This window comes from Schistocerca piceifrons, chromosome 9 (genome assembly GCF_021461385.2).
Source record: "Schistocerca piceifrons isolate TAMUIC-IGC-003096 chromosome 9, iqSchPice1.1, whole genome shotgun sequence".
Classification (NCBI taxonomy): domain Eukaryota; kingdom Metazoa; phylum Arthropoda; class Insecta; order Orthoptera; family Acrididae; genus Schistocerca; species Schistocerca piceifrons.
Genome location: NC_060146.1, coordinates 200874223 through 200898163, shown reverse-complemented (window position 1 = coordinate 200898163; position 23941 = coordinate 200874223). Strand labels below are relative to the sequence as shown.

The window sequence follows — 23941 nt, the reverse complement described above, 5'->3', positions numbered from 1 at the left end:
ACGAATTAAACCATTTGTGCACTGTCCCACTCATGCCACAATACTTGAGCTTGTCTAGCAGAATTTCATGATTTACACACTCAAAACGAAACAACACTGAACAGTCACTGGAAACACTGCACTAAATACGACATACCACAGCCGAGAGCAGGTGGGGGGAGTAGACATTTTTCCCTCCATATTATTAGTTATACGTGCGTAGTTGTTACATTTGAGGTTGATGATTTGTAGAAATGATAATAAAAAAAGGTGTAACCCATCCTGAGGGAAGAGAGAGAAGAAAAAAAAAAGGAGTCCGCATCTGCCTCTTGAAATGTCTTAATATGATATACGAACTGAAAAGAAAGGAATAGGCATTCGATTGTAATTCCCGTGTACGCCACAGGGGGGCGTCGCCGGTCGGTGAACACGCGGTCGGCGACTCGCAGACACCTGCAGAAGCAGCGACGGTCGAGTCTGCTAACCCGCCGCCAGGTGTCATGGGCAACCTCTGTTCGGCCGGAGTGCGTCACGCTTCTGGTACTTCGTCCGAGTCGTCGCTAGGTGGCAGCACCGGCGCGACCGCCGCCGCTGCAGCGGGCAAGAGCGTCCAGTTCGCTGACGAGTGCGGTCGCGAACGGTCGGCTGGCGGCGATTGTGGGAGGGGCGAAGCGGAGGAGGAAGCCGGGGAGCTGCTGCTCAGCTACGAGACGCGGCGAGAGCGAAGACGCGCCCGGCGCAGCGAGCTGCTGTGGAAGCGCCGCTACGAGGCGAGGCGGGCCGTCGAATTGCAGCGGGGTGGGCGAACCGAGCGCGACTGTCCCGTCACCAGGGAAGTCTTCTTGCCCCGCGGCGGCATGAAGTCCTCCTCCAGCAGTTCGTCCGACGGCTCCGCGCCAGTCACCCGAGAGCTGCTCTTCAAACTGCTCGTCATCGGAGACTACGGAGTCGGTGAGTCGGCCCGACAATGTGTCTGTCCTGTGCGTGATGCTCGCAAAGTGTGCCTTCTTCTCCTTGTAGCCTGTACACATTTTTCGCTGGAACAAATTTGCGACAGTTACACAAGCACCAACTTCTCAGTCAACCGACCGATCTCTTCATCTACATGGATACTCTCCAAATCACATTTAAGTGCCTGGCAGAGGGTTCATCACAATTCTCTATTATTCCAGTCGCGTATAGCGCGCAGAAAGAATGAACACCTATGTCTTTCCGTATGAACTCTGATTTCCCTTATTTTATCGTGCTTATCGTTCCTCCCTATGTAGGTCGGTGTCAACAAAATATTTTCTCATTCGGAGGAGAAGGTTGGTGACTGGAATTCCGTGAGAAGATTCCGTCGCAACGAAAAACGCCTTTCTTTTAACGATTTTCAGCCCAAAACCTGCATCATTTCTGTGACACTCTCTCCCATATTTCGCGATAATACGAAACATGTTGCTTTTCTTTCAACTTTTTCGACGTACTTCGTCAGTCCTATTTGGTAAGGATCCCACACTGCGCACCAGTATTCTAAAAAGAGGACGGACAAGCGTAGTGTAGGCAGTCTTCTTAGTAGGTCTGTTACATTTCCTAAGTGTCCTGCCAATAAAACGCAGCCTCTGGTTAGCCTTCCCCACAACATTTTCTGTGGTTTTTCTCCAATTTACGTTGTTCGTAATTGTCGTACCTAGGTATTTAGTTGAATATGCGGCTTTTAGATTAGACTGATTCATCGTGTAACCGAAGTTTCACTAGTTCCTTTTAGCACTCATGTGGATGACCTAACACTTTTCGTTATTTAAGGTCAACTGCCACTTTTCGCACCATTCAGATTTTTTTCTAAATCGTTTTGCAGATGTTTTGCTCTTCTGATGACTTTATTAGTCGATAAATAATAGCGTCATCTGCAAACAATCGAAGACGGCTCCTCAGATTGTCTCCGAAATCGTTTATATAGATAAGGTACAGCAAAGATCCTCTAACACTGCCTTGGGGAACGCCTGACATCACTTCTGTTTTACTCGATGACTTTCCGTCAGTTACTACTGTGACCTCTCTAACAGGAAATGGCAAATCCAGTCACTTAACTGAGACGATATTCCGTAAGCATGCAATTTCACTACGTGCCGATTGTGTGGTACAGTGTCAAAAGCCTTCCGGAAATCCAGGAATACGCAGTCGTTCTGAAACCCGTTGTCAATAGCACTCAACACTTCATGGGAATAAAGAGCTAGTTGTGTTTCACACGAACGATATTTTCTAAACCCATGTTGACTGTGTGTCAATAGACCTTTTCTTCGAGGTAATTCATAATATTTGATCACAATAGATGTTCTAAAATCCTGCTGCATATCGACGTTAACGATATGGGTCTGTAATTTAGTGGATTACTCCTACTACCTTTCTTGAATATTGATGTGACCTGTGCAACTTTCCAGTCTTTGGGTACGAATCTTTCGTCGAGCGAACGGTTGTATATGATAAGTATGGAGCTAAAGCATCAGCATACTCGGAAAGGAACCTAACTGGTATACAGTCTGCACCAGAAGACTTGCTTTTATTAAGTGATTTGAGTTGCTTCACTACTCCGAGGATATGTACTTCTACGTTACTCATGTCTGCACCTGTTCTCGATTCGAATTCTGAAATATTTGCTTCGTCTTATATGGCGACAGAAAAATAAAGATAGAAAAATTTAAAATCAGATTTACTTCGACGAACATTAAACTTCAAAAGTTAAAGTTGCGATGAATGTTACGTGAATTTTAACCCATATCTTCCGAGATCACTTTTTTGTCACCGTCTGTCCCAGGTGCGGTCTAACAGACCGCTATGTTTAAGTAACGTTAAAAAACTTCAGTCAGCTGTTTCAGTGAAACAGTTCAGTCTTTTTATGTAAAAGGTTACATTAATACCACACAAGAAATATATTCAAATAAATTTTAAAGCTTGTTTTTACGAAAAAACGCATTTAAACAAAACAATTCCACAAAAAGAACATATTACGTGACAATGCTAAAGTGTCGTACCTTGGACCCCATAATTTACATTTTGCTGTATTTTTGTTATACACGTCATAATAAAAATACGAAACTCCCATTAAACATTCACGTAATGAAAGTTACACTAGTAATTTTCGAGTGTTTAGTTTTCTTCTCAGAGGTTTTCTTTGCACTCGCTGGAAATTTTTGAAGAGAAATCAAGCTAGATTGACTTCTTTAAACAATTACAAATATGACGTCTTGCTCTTCTGTTTTGGTTGGTTCATGTTGGGTTGTTTGGGGGAGGAGACCAGACAGCGAGGTCATCGGATTAGGAAAGGAAGTCGGCCGTGCCGTTTCCAAGGAACCATCCTGGCATTTGCTTGGAGCGATGTAGGGAGATCACGGAAAATATAAATCAGGATGGCCGGGCGCGGGATTGAACCTTCGTCCTCCTGAATGAGTGTCCAGTGTGTTAGCCACTGCACCACCTCGCTTGGTTTCTGTTTTGGGTCACAGGTCCAATCGTTCTACGACGACTTCTAGTCTTGCTTCTGCTACATGCAAAACACAGCGAATAGATACACAAAGTTAACAGACTATGTGATAGTTGTTGACTCGTGTTTATCTGTGGTATTACCGAGTTTAAAGTTTCTTCAAAAAAAAAATGAAGCGACTAACCTGAGTATCGTTTTTGTAGGAATTGGGGAGGACAAACGCATTCACATCAAGAGGCAGTCCTGGGTTTTAGCTGTCTTTCCTTCCGTAAATTGGACTTAACGTGTAGTCGCTTTTAACTCTTTTTTTCCGTCTTAGTTCTACGGTTCTGCCATGGGCGGGTATGACCTTAGTTGTTTCGGCGTCCTAAAACAGAACATTCACCCCACTTATGCCCAACATGCGGGAAAATGCCACTGTCCATCGTTGGAAGAGACTTCGACGGCGAGCGGTATTTGTTACAACTAAATATATTTCTAGCAGAATCTGTACCTAAAGATTGTCTCCACAATTGTGTCTTGAGCGCTTTGATCAGTTATTTCATTCGAGGCTTTCAAAGGTGGCAAAACAAATTCTTCACTTTCGCACTGTTGCTGTTCTGAATTATCTTTACTTTCAATTTCGTCGTCCCTATCCAATCCCACATCACTTTGCAAACTGTCCTCAAACCATTTTAAAACAGCACACGTTCACGTCACGTTCAAGTGGCTACTCACAAAGGATACCACAGCAGCTTCGGAAAAGAACTAGTCAGCGCTGTAACCTCCTACCCCATCCCTATGCATTACCAAAGGGGGAACAACGCTAGCGGTCTGCGAGACCGTACCTAGGACATTAGGAGTTAAAATAAATGTTAATGTGCGTAACAAAGATGCTTTTTCCCCTTAATTAGCAGTGCCGTTAAATGGTTCTAAGCTTTCAGGACTGTTCAGGTATGTCTGTGTTCAGTAAGCTTACCTGTGTGATGTTAAGTTCCTACAGTCGCCGTAATGGTAGCAGGGAAAAAATGTGAAGGTTGTGTGACTTTTAAAAGAACTTTACTACAGGAGAAGCTGCATTTCATGACTAGAGAAACTAGGGAAGAATGTTTTTGATTAATAATGTATGTGAAAAGATAAATGTTCCTGCCCCGGAAAAGAGATAAGACAGTATCTCTATACACTCATGGCTTGATACCCTGCTATCTCTGTGCAGCTGCGAATATTAACAACACGATTATAAACATGAAATCAGTCTCACATTGTTCAGCTTGTGAACAAGCTTGTATTTCGCTGGCAGATTCTGCTGTTCAATTCTTGCCGTAATAAATTATATAATAAGGGACGGTTTTGCCATAGCAATGTCTTGGATGTATTGAACTTTGTACTGTAACGTTGGCATATAGATTTAAGAGATTACAAATAAGGCGTGTTTTGTATCTGTTTCGGATGCATATGTAGCAATGTTGACTTTTGAAAACGATAGTGCAGCGGTAGCATAACAATGTAGTCCATCCTGTGCACAATCGCGGTACCTGATAAAGCATTTTTAGCGCTTTTTTATCTCTTGCTTCTACGTTCCCACGTCAGTGTTTTATCTTCGATGGCCAAAGATAAACGCGATCATATTTATCTCACGAACGTCACAAAATCTAAGTCAATTTACACTGCAGTAATAGAAATACTTCTACGGAATAGGGGAGTTGTCAAGGAGAAACTTTTAGTTTGTTTTGAGGTTTTACTTTGCCGTCTGACATTTTATATCAATGATACAAAAATCTAGTTGCAGCTTGTGCGCTCCTTTTTGTGCTGACGACAACGTTAATGTGGAGTAATGTCATTTTTCCTGCTGGAATTTTAATTATGTACATAATTATTCCTTTTGAACTGTTGTGGATTATTGACAACAAACTTCATGAGGGAATAAATGTACTGTGAAAAAGTAGTCTAAATGCCCAAGTCCCTTAAAGATGTCTACAGCATGGTGGTTGGTAAACACCACGCATTATTCCTACAGCACGTTAGCCCCAGAATATTATTCCATATGACATTATTGAACGAAAATATGCAAAATATATCAACTTACAGATTTCTTTGCCGGCCGCGATGGCCGTGCGGTTCTGGCGCTGCAGTCCGGAACCGCGGGACTGCTACGGTCGCAGGTTCGAATCCTGCCTCGGGCATGGGTGTGTGTGATGTCCTTAGGTTAGTTAGGTTTAAGTAGTTCTAAGTTATAGAGGACTTATGACCTAAGATGTTGAGTCCCATAGTGCTCAGAGCCATTTGGACCATTTTCGAATAGATTTCTTTCTCCCCAAGACTTGCAATGATTATAAATGCAAATGTGACTGAACTAAGTTGTTTTAAGAGAAATACGGAAGCGTCCGATCCCAGCCGTCTGCTTTGACCCATGACGTCACAAATATGGCGGAAACAAAAACAAACACACACACTTTCCACAAGAAGACTAATGACACTAACGGGACAAGCGCGGGAAATGGGGTGTTTTGGGTGGGGGGCAAACTAAGTATAAACAAATTTAGACGCCTTGCGTAGCTACAACGTGTAAGTGAAGACAGCCATGCATGAATACCCACCCACCTCCCCAGGGGTCGTAACCCCTGCAACCTATAGAAGATAAAGATGCTTCAGTAGCTGATTAGTGTTTTTTGTCTTTTTTTAAAAAAAAAATCTCACGGGGTAGAACGAACAGATCAGAAAGATAAATATAATAAACTAAAACAGAAATTCGAGGAAACAGATAATTAAAATAAGTAATAAGTGTTTTTAAATTTAAAAAAAATCTCACGAGATAGAACGAACAGATCAGAAAAGTAAATAAAATAAAACAGAACTGGAGACAGCCACACTCAAAACAAACTCCGCGCCGTCATGACGTCACACACAACACCCTTACGTCACGGGTCAAAGCCGACGCGTGGGATCGGACGCTTCTGTCGACCCGTTTTAAGAGATCCAAAATGTGCTTTTTCCAATTTAAATTCTCATCAGTTTGTACACCTAAGAATTTTGAGGTTTCCGACCTATTTTTTGTTTCCTCACTAGTATTACACTTAACATTGGTGTAGTACCCTTAGAATTTGCAGAACTGTACATGTTGTCTTTTTAAAATCGAGAGTGACACCATTCGCAGAAAACCAGTCAATGATACTTTTAAGAACTTGGTTTAGCAATTCTTCTGTTTTTGTATGTATGTTTGGACTGATTACGATACTGGTCAACAAGCGGGCGTATTTCTGTGTAAAGACGACTTGCATAATTCCGTAGGCTTCTGTGGCCTGAGTCAATAGACAAAAGTTTCCTGGTAGTGGTGCCGCGTCGCATTGTAAAAAAAAAACTATTACTGTTGATATCAGAGTTTCGGCCACTGTAACCGTGGCCGAAACGTTGGATTTCACGAGTAACAGTTCCCCATACTGTGACGTGGCACTAATCCCAGAAAGCATGTGTGTCAAAGGTCGTTGTAAATTGTTTTCCTGTTATTATTTTTATAACAATGTTTTCGAAACGAAGAGAGTCCGTCCACATAAGGTGGCCGTGGGAATGGGACTTTGTAATTATATGGAAACTGGTACAGGCATGAGTATTCAAAAACAGAGATACGTAAACAGGCAGAATACGACGCTGCGTTCGGCAACGCCTATATAAGACAAGAAGTGTCTGACGCACTTGCTATATCGGTTACTGTTGCTACAGTGGCAGGTTATCAAGATTTAAGTGGGTTTGAAGTGGTGGTGTTATTGGCTCGCGAACGATGGGACACAGCATCTCCGAGGCACCAGTAGCTATGAAGTGGGGATTTTCTCGTACGACTATTTCACGAGTGTACCGTGAATATCAGGAATCCAGTAAAACATCAGGTCTCCGACATCGCTGCAGCCGGAAAAAGATCCTGCGAGAACGGGACCAACGACGACTGAAGACACTCGTTCAACGTAACAGAAGTGCAACCCTTCCGCAAATAGCTGCAGATTTCAATACTGGGCCGTCAATAAGTGTCAGCGTGCGAACCATTCGACGTAACATCATCGATACAGGCTTTCGGAGCCGAAGGCCCTCGTGTACCCTTGATGACTGCACGACACAAAGCTTTACGCCTCGCCTGGGCCCGTCAGCACCGACATTGGACTGTTGATGACTGGAAACATGTTGCCTAGTCGGACGAGTCTCATTTCAAATGGTATCGAGCGGATGGACGTGTACGGGTATGAAGACAACCTCATGAATTCATGGACCCTGCATGTCAACAGGGGACTGTTCAAATTGGTGGAGGCTCTGTAATAGTGTGGGGCGTGTGCAGCTGAAGTGATACGGGACCCCTGATACGTCTAAATCAAATGATAGGTGCACATACGTAAGCATCCCGACTGAGCACCTTCATCCATTCATGTCCATTGTGCATTCAGACGGACTTGGGCAATTCCAACAGGACAGTGCGACGTTCCACACGTCCAGAATTGCTACAGAGTGGCTCCAGGAACATTCTTGCGTGTTTGAACACTTCCGCTGGCCACCAGACTCCCGAGACATGAATATTATTGAGCGTGCGTTGCAACGTGCTGTTCAGAAGTGATCTCCAACCTCTCTTACTCGTAGTGATTCGTGGACACCCTTGCAAGGTTCATGGTGTCAGTTCGCCCCAGCACTGCTTCAGACATAGGTCGAGTCCGTGCCACGTTCTGTTGCGGCACTTCTGCGAGATCGCTGGGCCCTACACGATATTAGGCAGGTGTACTAGTTCTTTGGCTCTTAAGTGTACATAGCACTTGCAGCGTTAATTTGCACTCCGATCTTTGAAGACGCTCTTGTGTTATGCGTCAAAATTAGCCGCCCAGAAACCTTATTACGCACCATACTGGTTCCAAATTTATCAAGTGTTTCGTGTGCTGCGTGTAATGAAAATACTTCTAAGGCTGTGTTTGAGTGTCGGTTTGTCGCAGTTTCGTAGTTCGTGTGCTTGGTATAGTTTCAGCAGCTTGGACAAGGCACATTTGAGGATAACAAGTGAGTTTTAGTAAAATGAGTTACTTTAGCAATTTTCTTTAAGGGCCGATGAGAAACGAGTCGCAGGAATGGGCTTAGAACAGGAGAAACTGTAAGGGTATTGTTCAAATGGCTCTGAGCACTATGGGACTTAACGTCTATGGTCATCAGTCCCCTAGAACTTAGAACTACTTAAACCTAACTAACCTAAGGACAGCACGCAACACCCAGTCATCACGTGTAAGGGTATTGTTAAACTGTTCTTTAATACGTTGATAATATGTCGACGGTTCCGTGCAGAAACGCGCAAATAAACACCTTTCAGCTTTCAGTACGATTCGAGTTTTCTGCTGCCTGAAGATTGTCAGCTGTCGCTACTAGAAAAGATGCGGCTATGGCGGTGCTAATCGGACGATTTAACACTTTCTATGGACAAATAGTTTGGGCAAGAAGATAATAGAAGCTTTCGAAATGTGGTGCTACACAAGAATGCTGAAAATTAGATGGGTAGATCACATAACTAATGAGGAGGTATTGAATAGAATTAGGGAGGAGTTTGTGGCATAACTTGACAAGAAGAAGGGACCAGTTGGTAGGACATGTTCTGAGCATCAAGGGATCACAAATTTAGCATTGGAGGGCAGCGTGGAGGGTAAAAATCGTAGAGGGAGACCAAGAGATGAATACACTAAGCAGATTCAGAAGGATGTAGGTTGCAGTGAGTACTGGGAGATGAAGAAGCTTGCACTGGATAGAGTAGCATGGAGAGCTGCATCAAACCAGTCTCAGGACTGAAGACCACGACAACAACAATGGACAACCTAGATTCTTCTACGGCAACCACCCTAGATTGCCTTATCTCATTGAAGCTATTTAACCCTCTAGCATCAGTATAACTAAAGCACCATCCAGAATAAATCATGTCAAAACCAGTGGAATATTATTGCTAATGGTACAGCGGCAGTTGTGCTACCGTACGTAACTTGTGCCCTTTTACTTATGTTACATGTCACAGTTTTTTCTTTTCTCCAGGAATCAAAGAAAACTCTTACAGAAATAGGTATAACTAGATAAAAAAGCATAAGCTGTAATTGCCCGTATGATAATTGAAGAATTAATAAAAATTATAGAGATTAGTAGAGGGTGAGAAGGGAATCGATCAGAATTGGCACACTTAAAATAACGTACGTAAGATCTTCTGTGCTTCTATGACCGTAAAAGTGTTCCCTGCGAATAACGAGCATTGTAAAATGCCATGGCGCAATTAAAACGAGGATGTGAAGGGGTAAACAAGATTAGTCAGGAGATATTGAAAAATTCTGTAAAACAGTTTGATATCCTGTGACCACATGTGTTTATAAAACCACAACTTCAAATAAAATAACGCGACAGCGTTGTGGAGCAGCTATAATAACGCTGTTGTCGAGTTTTCTTCTTGTGCCATACAGCGTAAGGAGCTGAGTAACAACTTGTGAACACTCTGTCGGCCTCTGACCGATACGAGCGAATGTTGCGGGTGTTTGGTGATGATTTAGACAGCCATATCGTAGTAATCCATGGTTCCCGTGGTTATTGCGCAAGATCGCCGTACTGCCAAAGACTGTGTGACCGTTTTGGCTGATACTGTGTTCACAGACAGTTTGCGTAGTCCAGGGCGGGTTTTGTGAGCACGAGGACGAATTGTCGCAGCTCCTCTGGACACCAGACAGCAATATTATGGAGCCTTTGTGGTTTACTGTGGAGAGACATGTGCGTGATCGCAATCTACCTGCATCTTAAATGAACTTTCCACTCTGCAGCAGAGTGCGGGCTGATATGAGAGTTTCTGGCAGATTAAAACTGTGTGCTGGACCGAGACTCGAACTCGGGACGTTTGCCTTTCGCGGGCAAGTGCTCTACCAACTGAGCTACCCAAGCACGACTCACGCCCAGTCCTCAGAGCTTTACTTCTGCGTACGCAGGAGAGCTTCTGTAAAGTTTGGAAGGTAGGAGACGAGATACTGGGAGAAGTAAAGCTGTGAGGACGGGGCGTGAGTCGTGCTTGGGTGCTCAGGTGGTAGAGCACTTGCCCGCGAAAGGCAAACGCCCCGAGTTAGAGTCTCGGTCCAGCACACAGTTTTAATCTGCCAGGAAGTTTCAGCTTCTGTGAAGTTTGGAATTTGGAGACGAGGTACTGGCGGAAGTGAAGCTGTGAGGGCTGATCGTGAGTCATGCTTGGGTGGCTCAGTCGGTAGAGCACTTGCCCGCGAAGGGCAAAGGTCCAGAGTTCGAGTCTTGGTCTGGCAGACAGCTTTAATCTGCCAGAAAATTTCACCTGCGTCTTCGTTAAGTGCACTTGCCGCTACTTTGCAAGAAGAATGGTATGGGATTCCCTTGGAAACCGTGCAGGACCTTTATTTCCCCTTTCAGAGACGGTGGGAGCTGTTTTGAATGCCAATTGGATTCCTACACCGTGTCAGGCATGGTAATGTGTTGTGCTGTTGGCGTTTCCATATTTTCGTCCACCCCCTGCATATTCATCGCCGGCAGTTCATACACCGCTCCCAACTGCCTCCTAACTACACTACTGGCCATTAAAATTGCTACACCACGAAGATGTGCTACAGACGCGAAATTTAACCGGCAGGAAGAAGATGGTGTGATTTGCAAATGATTAGCTTTTCAGAGCATTCTCACAAGGTTGGCGCCGGTGGCGACACCTACAACGTGCTGACATGAGGAAGTTTCCAACCGATTTCTCGTACACAAACAGCAGCTGACCGGCGTTGCCTGGTGAAACATTGTTGTGATGTCTCTTGTAAGGAGGAGAAACGCGTACCATCACGTTTCCGACTTTGATAAAGGTCGGATTGTAGCCTATCGCGATAGCGGTTTATCGTATCGCGACATTGCTGCTCGCGTTGGTCGAGATCCAATGACTGTTAGCAGAATATGGAATCTGTGGGTTCAGGAGGGTAGTACGGAACGCCGTGATGGATCCCAACGGCCTCCTACCACTAGCAGCCGAGATGACAGGTATCTTATCCGCATGCCTGTAACGGATCATGCAGCCACGTCTCGATCCCTGAGTCAACAGATGGGAACGTTTGCAAGACAACAACCATCTGCACGAACAGTTCGACGACGTTTGCAGCAGCATGGACTATCAGCTCGGAGACCACGGCTGCGGTTACCCTTGACGCTGCATCACAGACAGGAGTGCCTGCGATGGTGTACTCAGCGACGAACCTGGGTACATGAATGCCAAAAATCCATTTTTTTTCGGATGAATCCAGTTTCTATTTACAGCATCACGGTGGTCGCATCCGTGTTTTGCGACATCGCGGTGAATGCACATTGGAAGCGTGTATTCGTCATCGCCATACTGGCGTATCACCCGGCGTGATGGTATGGGGCGCCGTTGGTTATACGTCTCGGTCACCTCTTGTTCGCATTGTCGGCACTTTGAACACTGGACTTTACATTTCAGATGTGTTACGACCCGTGGCTCTACCCTTCATTCGATTCCTACGAAACCCTACATTTCAGCAGGATAATGCACGACCGCAGGTTGCAGGTCCTGTACGGGCCTTTCTGGATACAGAAAATGTTCGACTGCTGCCCTGGCCAGCACATTCTCCAGATCTCCCACCAATTGAAAACGTCTGTTCAATGGTGGCCGAGCAACTGGATCGTCACAATACGCCAGTCCCTACTCTTGATGAACTGCGGTATCGTGTTGAAGCTGCACGGGCAGCTGTACGTGTACACGCCATCCAAGCTCTGTTTGACTCAATGCCCAGGCGTATCAAGGCCGTTATTACGGCTAGAGGTGGTTGTTCTGGGTACTGATTTCTCAGGATCTATGCACCCAAATTGCGTGAAAATGTAATCACATGTCAGTTCTAGTATAATATATTTGTCCAATGAATACCCGTTTATCATCTGCATTTCTTCATGGTGTAGCAATTTTAATGGCCAGTAGCGTATTTTGCGTCGCTAAGCTTCACAGCAACAGAACAGGAATTTAGTTCGAAGTAAAAGAGAATACGAAAAAGAAAGACAAATATGGTAATACTATACTCTGATCCACGAACGATGGAGATTCGCTCATGTCGAGGCACGGACGGGCACGGCATTGTAGACCATTCCCAGCGACAACTGCGGTACGTGCATACGCGTTTTTTTTTTCCGCGCGAAGGAAGCGAATATCCTGCGATTATGTCTCTGGCTTGTTTATGGAGAATTGATCACTGACAATCACCATCAGCGATATCAACTCGCAACAAGTGAAACAAATTGACTAAACAACTCGCCACGATCACGTTTAGTGCTCGCATTAGCTACTGCATTCAGAGCAGAGCGCTCAGAACGCTACTGAACAATTGTCGGCGAATGAGTGACGTAGTTGCGCGGAACCAGCCTAAACTCGGCCGCTATCGTTCGTGACTCCAGCTGCTATAGTTACGCGACTGTTGCTGAAGGCCGACGTGATTGTGTGTGTGTGTGTGTGTGTGTGTGTGTGTGTGTGTGTGTGTGTGTGTGTGTGTGTGTCAAGTGCAAAGTGCACCGGCAGCTCTAGTGTTGTGCGTGCAACGACACCAAACAGGAAGTGGTAGCAGCTGAGGATTTTCCAAACACTGTTGCGGCGAAGTCTGCGCGGCACGAACAGGCGTCCCCCAAGGACGGCGGCGGAGGCAGCAGCTCCACGTGCCGTCTCCGACCTCGTCATCAGTGACCGACCACGCCAACCGTCATTCACAAACTGCGGACTTCAGGGCTGATGTAGGGCAAAATTGCGAAAAAATTCGAATTTTTTAATTGCGTAATTATTTATTAGATTGATTTTTCACGAATAACATCGCAAAGTTTCATAATCGAATTCTGGCTAGAAATATGTTTTAAAAAAGCATCTGCGCCTGCCCCCCCCCCCCCCCCCCTCCGTCGTTCTATGCGGTCACCACACCGCCTCTACGCTAAAAAATTTTATGCCTCAATTTTTCGTTCACACAAGCGATAGGAACTGCAGATGGGTCTAGAAGGCTGTGAGAAAGATTATCTTTGGTTTTTCCTTTGTTTACAACGTGGTTTTTCCTTTTATTGAAATAGTATGTGCTGCAAACTTATTTCAGTTTGTGGTTTTGCATATATCAATCGGTTTTGCTCGGAATGTGTCATAACAGTGGCAGTCGAATACCACGTGCAAAACGTACTGGGGATTTAAAAAAAATCCGAAAACAGTATTTAGTTCCTCAATTCTTGCGAAGATAGCTGCATGTGATGCCTGTCTAGTGTTCAGTAATGAGAAATGTAGGTAGGATTAAGTGCCTGCAGAGAGTAGGCTTCCATCCAGGTGCATTCACGCTGAAGATACTCAGAAGCGTCGATGAAGTGCGACTGGACAATGCTCAGGCAGCAGAAGAAAAAATGCATGGGAAGAGATTACTCCAGGAAGACGAGCAGGGGATAAAGATTATTGATATGGACTGCATTTGTCACTAGAGGTATAAAAATGTCAAAAATTTAAATAAAAACTTGAAAAGTGAACTGCTGTAAACTTGCTTTTTTGAGCTATAATGTACCTTTTCTCAGGAACTATAAAAGGTAGCATCCTGAAATTTGGCATAGTTCTTAAGAATTACTTACTGAAAAATCCTGTGCAGCAATTTTCTGTTAGCTTTTCTCTGAGAAAAGTTCTCCTTCGAAATTTGTGAAAAACAGAGCAGTCCTGGATAACACAAATCTGAAAAATAAATTTCAAAGCAACTATGGCCTTAAACAAAAACGTGTTCTACACGTTTATTATCTTCCTATGCAGATGTAAATTGTGAAATTACAGTTTTATTGCTTGACTAGTTTACGAGAAAAGGTACATTATAGAAACTATGATAGTTAAAAACCTAAATTCTTATAAAATGTCGATGCGCTCTTTCAAACAAACATTACACGGAATATCAAGCATTATGTGGTATGTAAGTACCAACTTTCACTATTTTAGCTGTAATGGTTTTGGAGATATGTATGTTTAAGCACAAGAATGCGTTTTGTTTGCTCTTCGTCTGTTCTGAAAAACACACTGACGCTCTCAAAAAGTACATTTACCATACTTCCCAAGGTAATGCAGGGGCCATACTGTTGGACCCGTGCAAGGGAATAGCATAGTTGGCTTCTCTGTCATAGATCCTCGGTTGCTGCGCACCTGTTTCCTGGCTCCCTGAGAGAGTGAATGCCGAGGTGAAGCCACAGCCCCCACAGCCCGATCGATTAAATCAGATCGACCCAGTCAGCGTAAGCTTAACAGTTCGGAAACGTTACTAGGTTCCGAAGCACACCGAAACCAGCTTGGAAATAGCTGTGCGCATACTGTCGAAAACGGCACTCCCCCCTGCTACTCGTCTTCACTTAACAATGCGTAGAAATTTTGATAATTTTAGTCCAGATCACTAAGGATCTGAGTCTATAGAAATGCTGATCAACCGAATAAAATTGAAAACGATACAGCCGCCAGATGCTGCCAGGTGTGAAAATTTCCGAACTATCAGTTTTCCAAGTCATAGTTGCAGGATACTAAACACTAATTCTTTACAGAAAATGGAAAAACTGGTAGAAGCCGACCTCGGGGAAGATCAGTTTGGGTTCCATAAAAATTTTGGAACACGTGAGGTTATACTGACCCTACGACTTATCTTACGATAAGGTAAGGAAAGGCAAACCTACGTTTATATCATTTGCAGACATAGAGAAAGCCTTATACATTGTTGACTGGAATTCTCTGTTTGAAATTTTGAAGGTAGCAAGGGTAAAGTACAGGGAGCGATAGACTACATAAAGCTTGCACAAATACCAGATGGCAGTTATAAGAGTGGAGGGGCATGAAAGGGAAGCAGTGGTTGGGAAGGGAGTGAGACAGGGTTGTAGCCTCTCCCCGATGTAATTCAATCTGTACACTGAACAAGCAGTATAGGAAACCAAAAGAAAATCTGGAGTAGGAATTAAAGTTCAGGGAGAAGAAATAAAAACTCAGGTTTGCCGATGACATTTTAATTCTGTCAGCGACAGCAAAGAACTTGGAATGGCATCTGAACACAATGGACAGTGTCTTGAAAGGAGGATACAAGATGAACATCAACAAAAGCAAAACGAGTATAATGGAATGCAGTCGAATTAAATTATCTGATGCCAAGGGAATTAGATTAGGAAACAAGACATTTAAAGTAGTAGATGAGTTTTGCTATTTGTACAGAAAAATAAGTGATGATCGCCGAAGTGCAGACGACATAAAATGTAGACTTGCAATGGCAAGAAAAGCATTCCTGAAGAAGAGAACCTTCTTAACATCGAATATTGACTTCAGTCTTGCGGAATCTTTTCTAAAGGTATTTGTTTGGAATTTAGCCATTTATGGAAGTGAAAAATGAATGGTAAACAGTTTACATAAAAAAAGAGAATAGAGGCTTTTGATATGTGGTGCTACAGAAGATCACTGAAGATTAGATTGGTAGATTACATAACTAATGAGGTGGTACTGAATGGAATTGGGCAAGAGAGGAATATGTCGCACAACCCGACTAGAAGAAGAAATCGGTTGATAGAACACATTCTGAGACGTCACGGGATCACCAATTTAGTGTTGATGGTAAGCGCGTGGGGAGAGGGGGGGGGGGGTTAAATCGTAGAGGGAGACCAGGAGATCAATACACTAAGCAGATTCAGAAGGATGTAGGCTGCAGTAGGTACTGGGAGATGAAGAAGCTTGCACAGGATTGAGTAGCATGGAGAGCTGCATCAAACCAGTCTCAGGACTGAAGACCACACAATCTTCGCCAGTTCACTATAGACAATTCCACTTCGTACTTACTTAGTTGTCCTAACACTGCTTCTCGCAATTGAGTCACGCACTTTTAGTAATACGTAAGTGTGCTGCGAACACGAAGCGAAAATTTTTCTGTTAGATTCAAAATTCAGTTACTCTTATTTAAAGACGCGCCCTTCATAACGAATTTTGAAGATAAGCTAGTATTACAATTTGTACAGCGATTGCTGTGACTCAGACAACTACACGATATGGCAACAAGCGTCACGACTTGACAAAATTTACGGGTACGGGTTTAGAGACTCATATGACGAAACTGTTAAAATAACTTTTCTGAATAACGCTGCAAACAATTTTGCACTCAAGTCAGTAGTGAAATATAGCATACCAAGCGACGAGAATGTCAGTTAAGTAAAAATCAGATACAGCAAATCAGTTAGAAAATATTAAAAAATAGCGTCAGAAATACTGCTACTTCAGTGGCACCGCTTACTTTCGAAATTTAAGACTGACTGTCGTAACTTCAATTATTGAGCAAGAAAGTTACTTCCAAATTAGAATTCAGCTACTAACCCTCGCACCTCTTGATTCCTTACAGAATCCAACACCTGCCTGTAAAACAGCTTTGTTGCTTTGTTGTTGTTGTTGTTGTTGTTGTTGTTGTTGTTGTCGTCGTCTTCAGTCCAGAGACTGGTTTGATGCAGCTCTCCATTCTACCCTATCCTGTGCAAGCTTCATCATCTCCCAGTACGTACTGCAACCTACATCCTTCTGAATATGCTTAGTGTATTCATCTCTTGGTCTCCCTCTACGATTTTTACCCTACACGCTGCCCTCCAATGCTAAATTTGTGATCCCTTGATGCCTCAGAACATGTCCTACCAACCGATCCCTTCTTCTTGTCAAGTTCTGCCACAAACTCCTCTCCTCCCCAATTCTATTCAATACCTCCTCATTAGTTATGTGATCTACCCATCTAATCTTCAGCATTCTTCTGTAGCACCACATTTCGATAGCTTCTATTCTCTTCTTGTCCAAACTATTTATTGTCCTCGTTTCACTTCCATACATGGCTACACTCCATACAAATACTTCCAGAAACGACTTCCTGACGCTTAAAGCTATACTCGATGTTAACAAATTTCTCTTCTTCAAAAACGCTTTCCTTGCCATTGCCAGTCTACATTTTATATCCTCTCTACTTCGACCATCATCAGTTATTTTGCTCCCCAAATAGCAAAACTCCTTTACTACTTTAAGTGTCTCATTTCCTAATCTAATTCCCTCAGCATCACCCGACTTAATTTGACTACATTCCATTATCCTCGTTTTGCTTTTGTTTATGTTCATCTTATATCCTCCTTTCAAGACACTGTCCATTCCGTTCAGCTGCTCTTCCAGGTTCTTTGCTGTCTCTGACAGAATTACAATGTCATCGGCGAACCTCAAAGCTTTTATTTCTTCTCCATGGATTTTAATACCTACTCCGAATTTTTCTTTTGTTTCCTTCACTGCTTGCTCAATATACAGATTGAATAACATTGGGGATAGGCTACAACCCTGTCTCACTCCCTTCACAACCATTGCTTGCCTTTCATACCCCTCAACTCTTATAACTGCCATCTGATTTCTGTACAAATCGTAAATAGCCTTTCGCTCCCTGTATTTTTCCCCTGGCACCTTTAGAATTTGAAAGAGAGTATTCCAGTCAACATTGTCAAAAGCTTGCTCTAAGTCTAAAAATGCTAGAAATGTAGGTTTGCCTTTACTTAATCTAGCTTCTAAGATACGCCGTAGGCTCAGTATTGCCTCACTTGTTCCAATATTTCTACGGAATCCGAACTGATCTTCCCCGAGGTCGGCTTCTACCAGTTTTTCCATTTGTCTGTAAAGAATTCGCGTTAGTATTTTGCAGTTAGTATTAAACTGATAGTTCGGTAATTTTCATATCTGTCAACACCTGTTTTCTTTGGGATTGGAATTATTATATCCTTCTTGAAGTCTGAGGGTATTTCGCCTGTCTCAAACATCTTGCTCACCAGATGGTAGAGTTTTGTCAGGACTGGCTCTCCTAAGGCTGTCAGTAGTTATAATGGAATGTTGTCCGCTCCCAGGGCCTTGTTTTGACTCAGGTCTTTCAGTGCTTTTAAACTATGTAAATGAGTGAATGTGTCAATATTGGACGTTAAGCATGTAAAACCTTTACGGGTGAAGACGAAAAACCGTAATTATATTAGTATTATTAGTTTTGGGTTATTCATCCACAGACTGACAAAATTGTGAAAAGGTTTGAAATTAAATTTGAACCGAACAAAATTTGTGACCGCATCCATGATCCCCCGATAGAGAGGACGCACTATGGTATCTTACATGCAGAATCATCGACAGAAGAAGTACCTGCAGGCGAGAGCTATGAAAGTGCGTTGATCGCCTTCATGTTCGTTTAGTATACACAGTACGACAGAAAGAGACGTACCAAAGGAATTATCCGAATGGGAGAGCAATCTGTTGATGCGATGTACATGTACAGACAAATGATTACAGTTCGAGAAAAATTGGATGATTTATTCGAGAGAAAGAGATTCAAATAGTGGAAGTCCATAAAGCGTTGGTCCACCTCTCGTTATTATGCAACCATTCATTCGGCTTGGAATTGATTGAGAGTTGTTGGATGTCGTCCTGAGGAATATCATTCCCAGTTCTGTCCAGCTGGCGCGTTAGTCTAAATCGTGAGCTGGTTTGAGGGCCCTGCCCATAATGCTCCAAACCTGTTCATTTGGGGTGAGGGCCAGCCACCTTGCTGGCGAAGGTGGCGTTCAGAAAGGACGAAGACAAACGTGCGCGGGCAGGCATTATCTTGCTGAAATGTAAGACCGAAATGGCTTGCCATGAAGGGCAACAAAATGTGGTGTAGAATATCGTCGACGTACCGCTGTGTTGTAAGAGTGCCGCAAATGGATCCTGCTATGAAATGAAATGTCGTCCCAGACCACATCTTTTGGTTGTCAGACCATATGGCGGGCCACAGTCAGGACCAGTGTCCCTTGGGGTGGGAGGGGGGGAGGGAGGGGTCGCCAGACGCGTCTTCGGTCTGGAATCTCATTAGCTGGAGTAGAACAGTGATGAGTCTCGCTTCGAGCTGACCCCCAGTGACCAGCAAAGATGTGTCTGGTGACGCCCTGGACAACGGGAGTATACCAGTCTGGCTCTTGCCCACCATATGGCCCGACAGCCAAGAGTGATGGTCTGGGGTACCATTACTTTTCATAGCAGGCCCCCTTTGGTTATCATCCGCGCCATCCTTACATCACAGCTATAAGTGGACGTTATTTCAAGCCCCGTTTTGTTGCCCTTCATAGCAAGCTATTCTGCACTTATACTTTAGCAAGCTAATGTCCGCCCACACACGGCGAGGATTTCTATTTCTTGTCTCCATGCTTGCCACACCCTCCCTTGGACAGCGAGGTCGTCGAATCTCTTCCCAATTGTGAACTTAAATACCGGGTGATCAAAAAGTAGGTATAAATTTGAAAACTTAATAAACCACGGAATAATGTAGATAGAGAGGTAAAAATTGACACACATGCTTGGAATGACATGGGGTTTTATTAGAACCAAAAAAAACAAAGTTCAGAAAATGTTCGACAGATGCGCGTCGTTTGGTGGTGATCGTGTGTTCAGTCGCCACTTTCGTCATGCTTGGCCTCCCAGGTCCCCAGACCTCAGTCCGTGCGATTATTGGCTTTGGGGTTACCTGAAGTCGCAAGTGTATCGTGATCGACCGACATCTCTAGGGATGCTGAAAGACAACATCCGACGCCAATGCCTCACAATAACTCCGGACATGCTTTACAGTGCTGTTCACAACATTATTCCTCGACTACAGCTATTGTTGGGGAATGATGGTGGACATATTGAGCATTTCCTGTAAAGAACATCATCTTTGCTTTGTCTTACTTTGTTATGCTAATTATTGCTAATCTGATCAGATGAAGCGCCATCTATCGGACATTTTTTAATTTTTGTATTTTTTGGTTCTTATAAAACCCCATGTCATTCCAAGCATGTGTGTCAATTTGTGCCTCTCTATCTACATTATTCCGTGACTTAGTCAGTTTTCAAATTAAACTGACTTTTTCACCACCCGGTATTTTCAACATTTCGTGGCCCTGTCAGCAACTGTATAAATATTAATTTTAATTTTAAAAACCAACAGCCTCAGTTGCATAGTTTACCTAGATTTATCTAGGTCTCAGTCGGGATAACCCAACCTTCTTCAGAATAAAAGTAACTACCGTTTGTCCACAGTGGACGTCGTCAAGCTAAAACTACAAGCACACAAATTATCGTCAGACTGTAAAACTTATCTGAAACTACCTCGGTCCCACTTCACGACCAGTACATCACTCGTGGCTGCTGCATCGCGGTCGCGATGTGGGGCCGAGGCAGTTTCAGATAAGTTTCTACAGTCTGACGATAATTTATGGATTTGTAGTTTTAGCTTGACGACGTCCACTGTGGACAAACGGTAGTTACTCTTATTCTGATGAAGGTTGGGTTATCCCGACTGAAACCTAGGTAAATCTAGGTAAACTATGCAACTGAGGCTCTTGGTTTTTAAAATTAAAACCAATTGTGAACGTTTGAAGCCTTATAGACAGGGCCGTTAAGCTAGCTCGGGATTTTGAAAAATCTAACGCACCGATTTATACATAATTGGCACGATACTCCTCAGGAGGACATCCGACAAATCTATCAGTCAATGCCAAGCAGAGTAACTGCCTGCATAAGGGCAAGAGGTGGAGCAACGTGTTATGGACTTCCATCTCTCGAATAAATCATCAATTTTCCTGAAACTGTAATCATTTGTCTGTACATGTACATCACGTCTACAGATCTCCGTCCCATTCGTATAAATTCTTCACGGTTTGCCTCTTTTTTACAGTGTTTTAATGACTTTGCAACAATATTAATAGTAGCCTCAAACTTTTCACTTGATGGTACAGTTACCCATATCTAAGTACGCGCGGCGGAAAAATTCAGACCTTGCTTTAAATGCTCACAAATGCAGAACTGGGCTCCCTACATAAGTCATAGTAATCTAATAATGCAAGTATCAGAGTAAGACTGGAATCGGTGAACTCGTACAAGTAGCTGGGCATAATAATTTGGAGGGATATGAAATGGATAGATCACATGTGGTGTTGTTGTGGTTGTTGCGGTCTTCAGTCCTGAGACTGGTTTGATGCAGCTCTCCATGCTACTCTATCCTGTGCAAGCTTCATCATCTCCCAGTACTTACTGCAGCCTGCATCCTTCTGAATCTGTTTAGTGTATTCATCTCTTGGTCTCCCTCTACGATTTTTACCCTCCACGCTGTCCTCCAATACTAAATTAGTGATCCCTCGATGTCTGAGGACATGTCCTACCAACCGATCCCTTCTTCTAGTCAAGTTGTGCCACAAGTTCCTCTTCTCCCCAATCCTATTCAGTACTTCCTCATTAGTTATGTGATCTACCCATCTAATCTTCAGCATTCTTCTGTAGTACCACATTTTGAAAGCTTCTATTCTCTTCTTGTCTAAATTATTTATCGTCCACGTTTCACTTCCATACATGGCTACACTCCATACAAATACTTTCAGAAACGACTTCCTGACACTTAAATCAATACTCGATGTTAACAAATCTCTCTTCTACAGAAACGGTTTCTTTGCCATTGCCAGTCTACATTTTATATCCTCTCTACTTCGACCATCATCAGTTATTTTGCTCCCCAAATAGCAAAACTCCTTTACTACTTTGTCTCATTTCCTAATCTAATTCCCTCAGCATCACCCCACTTAATTCCACTACATTCCATTATCCTCGTTTTGCTTTTGTTGATGTACATCCTATATCCTCCTTTCAAAACACTGTCCATTCCGTTCAGCTCCTCTTCCAGGTCCTTTACGGTCTCTGATAGAATTACGATGTCATCGGTAAAACTCAAAGCTTTTATTTCTTCTCCATGGATTTTAATACTTACTTCGAATTTTTCTTTTTTTTTCTTTACTGCTTACTCAATATACAGATTGAATAACATTGGGGAGAAGCTACAACCCTGTCTCACTCCCTTCCCAACCACTGCTTCCCTTTCATGTCCCTCGACTCTTATAACTGCCATCTGGTTTCTGTACAAATTGTAAATAGCCTTTCGCTCCCTGTATTTTACCCCTGCCACCTTCAGAATTTGAAAGAGGGTATTCCAAACAATATTGTCAAAAGCTTTCTCTAAGTCTACAAATGCTTGAAACGTAGGTTTGCCTTTCCTTAATCTTTCTTCTAAGATAAGTCGTAGGGATAGTATTACCTCACGTGTTCCAACATTTATACGGAATCCAAACTGATCTTCCCCAAGGTGGGCTTCTACCAGTTTTTCCATTCGTCTGTAAAGAATTCGTGTTAATATTTTGCAGTCGTGACTTATTCGGTAGTTTTCACATCTGTCAACACCTGTTTTCTTTGGGATTGGAATTATTATATTCTTCTTGAAGTCTGTGGGTATTTCACCTGTCTCCTGTATCTTGCTCACCTGACGGTAGAGTTTTGTCAGGACTGGCTCTCCCAAGGCTGTCAGTAGTTCTAATGGAATGTTGTCTACTCCCGGGGCCTTGTTTCGACTCAGGTCTTTCACTGCTCTGTCAAACTCTTCACGCAGTATCATATCTCCCCTTTCATCTTCATCTACGTCCTCTTCCATTTCCATAATATTGTCCTCAAGTACATCGCCTTCGTATACACCCTCTATATACTCCTTCCACCTTTCCACGTATAAGACGCATTTGTTACCTGTGTAGCACTTACAGAAGACTTGCCTAATGCTTCTGACAATGTGGTATAGTTTGTGGAACCCGTACTGCAACATCTATGTGGTCCTCCTACAGAAATAATGTTCACTCACCTTGCGGTGAAACGTTTTTTCGCAGTCTTGTCATCACGCCTTCCTCGTTAAAAACGAATCATGTGTCTGTACTGGGAAAACTAGTAGAACCATTAGTGTTATGCGAAACCAGTGGCTGCAACAAATGTTCTTCAGTATGAGGTTTATTGAGCGATTGATTGAAAGTTAGTTTGTGACTGAAAACTTGGGCGTATTGTCACTTGTTTAACATAAAATACCGGTAAGTCCGACTTGATCTGACGTTATAATTTGGGCATACTTACACGCAGTCACTCATCATAGACAGCTTATGATAATTAAGCAAACCTGTTAGCAAGAGGATTAATGAATTGAGACATATTGCTCGCTCAAATATTACACAGTCTGACCACAACGAATGTTCAGTTTGCGGTCACGCGTTGTATAACATGCTATGCGGGTTCCAGTTATTCAAAAGTCGCAGTTTACAAATTAAAATTGAAATTTCACGTCTTCGTTTTTCTCGTGCATTCGCATCGACTTTGCAGCACTACACGGTCAAATTGTAACCATTGTTTTGCAAAATTGTCGCATCTATTCAGAGCTCCTTATATCTGCATACCAACATGATGGCTGAGCTCCGAACAGCACTCTCTAGATTTCACAAAGCACTTCTTTAGCCCACAAAATACGTGCGAACGTACTGCCCTCTAATTGGCTGATAAACCTCACAGCCAATCCAGTATTAGTATTAAACCGCGTCTTTTACAATGACAACACGACAGCTTTTATAAAGAGATTACTAAATGAACGAATTAAGAAACTC

General features: G+C 43.2%; 1 protein-coding gene across 1 annotated transcript in view; it reads left to right on the top strand.

Moving 5' to 3' along the window:
- The first annotated feature begins 479 nt into the window (after positions 1-479).
- Positions 480-23941, top strand: part of LOC124716855 (ras-related protein Rab-32-like) — a 355100-nt gene continuing 331638 nt past the window's right edge. The window contains exon 1 of the mRNA XM_047243407.1: positions 480-930. Coding sequence (XP_047099363.1) covers positions 480-930 — 451 coding nt within the window. The remainder of the gene's footprint in view (positions 931-23941) is intronic.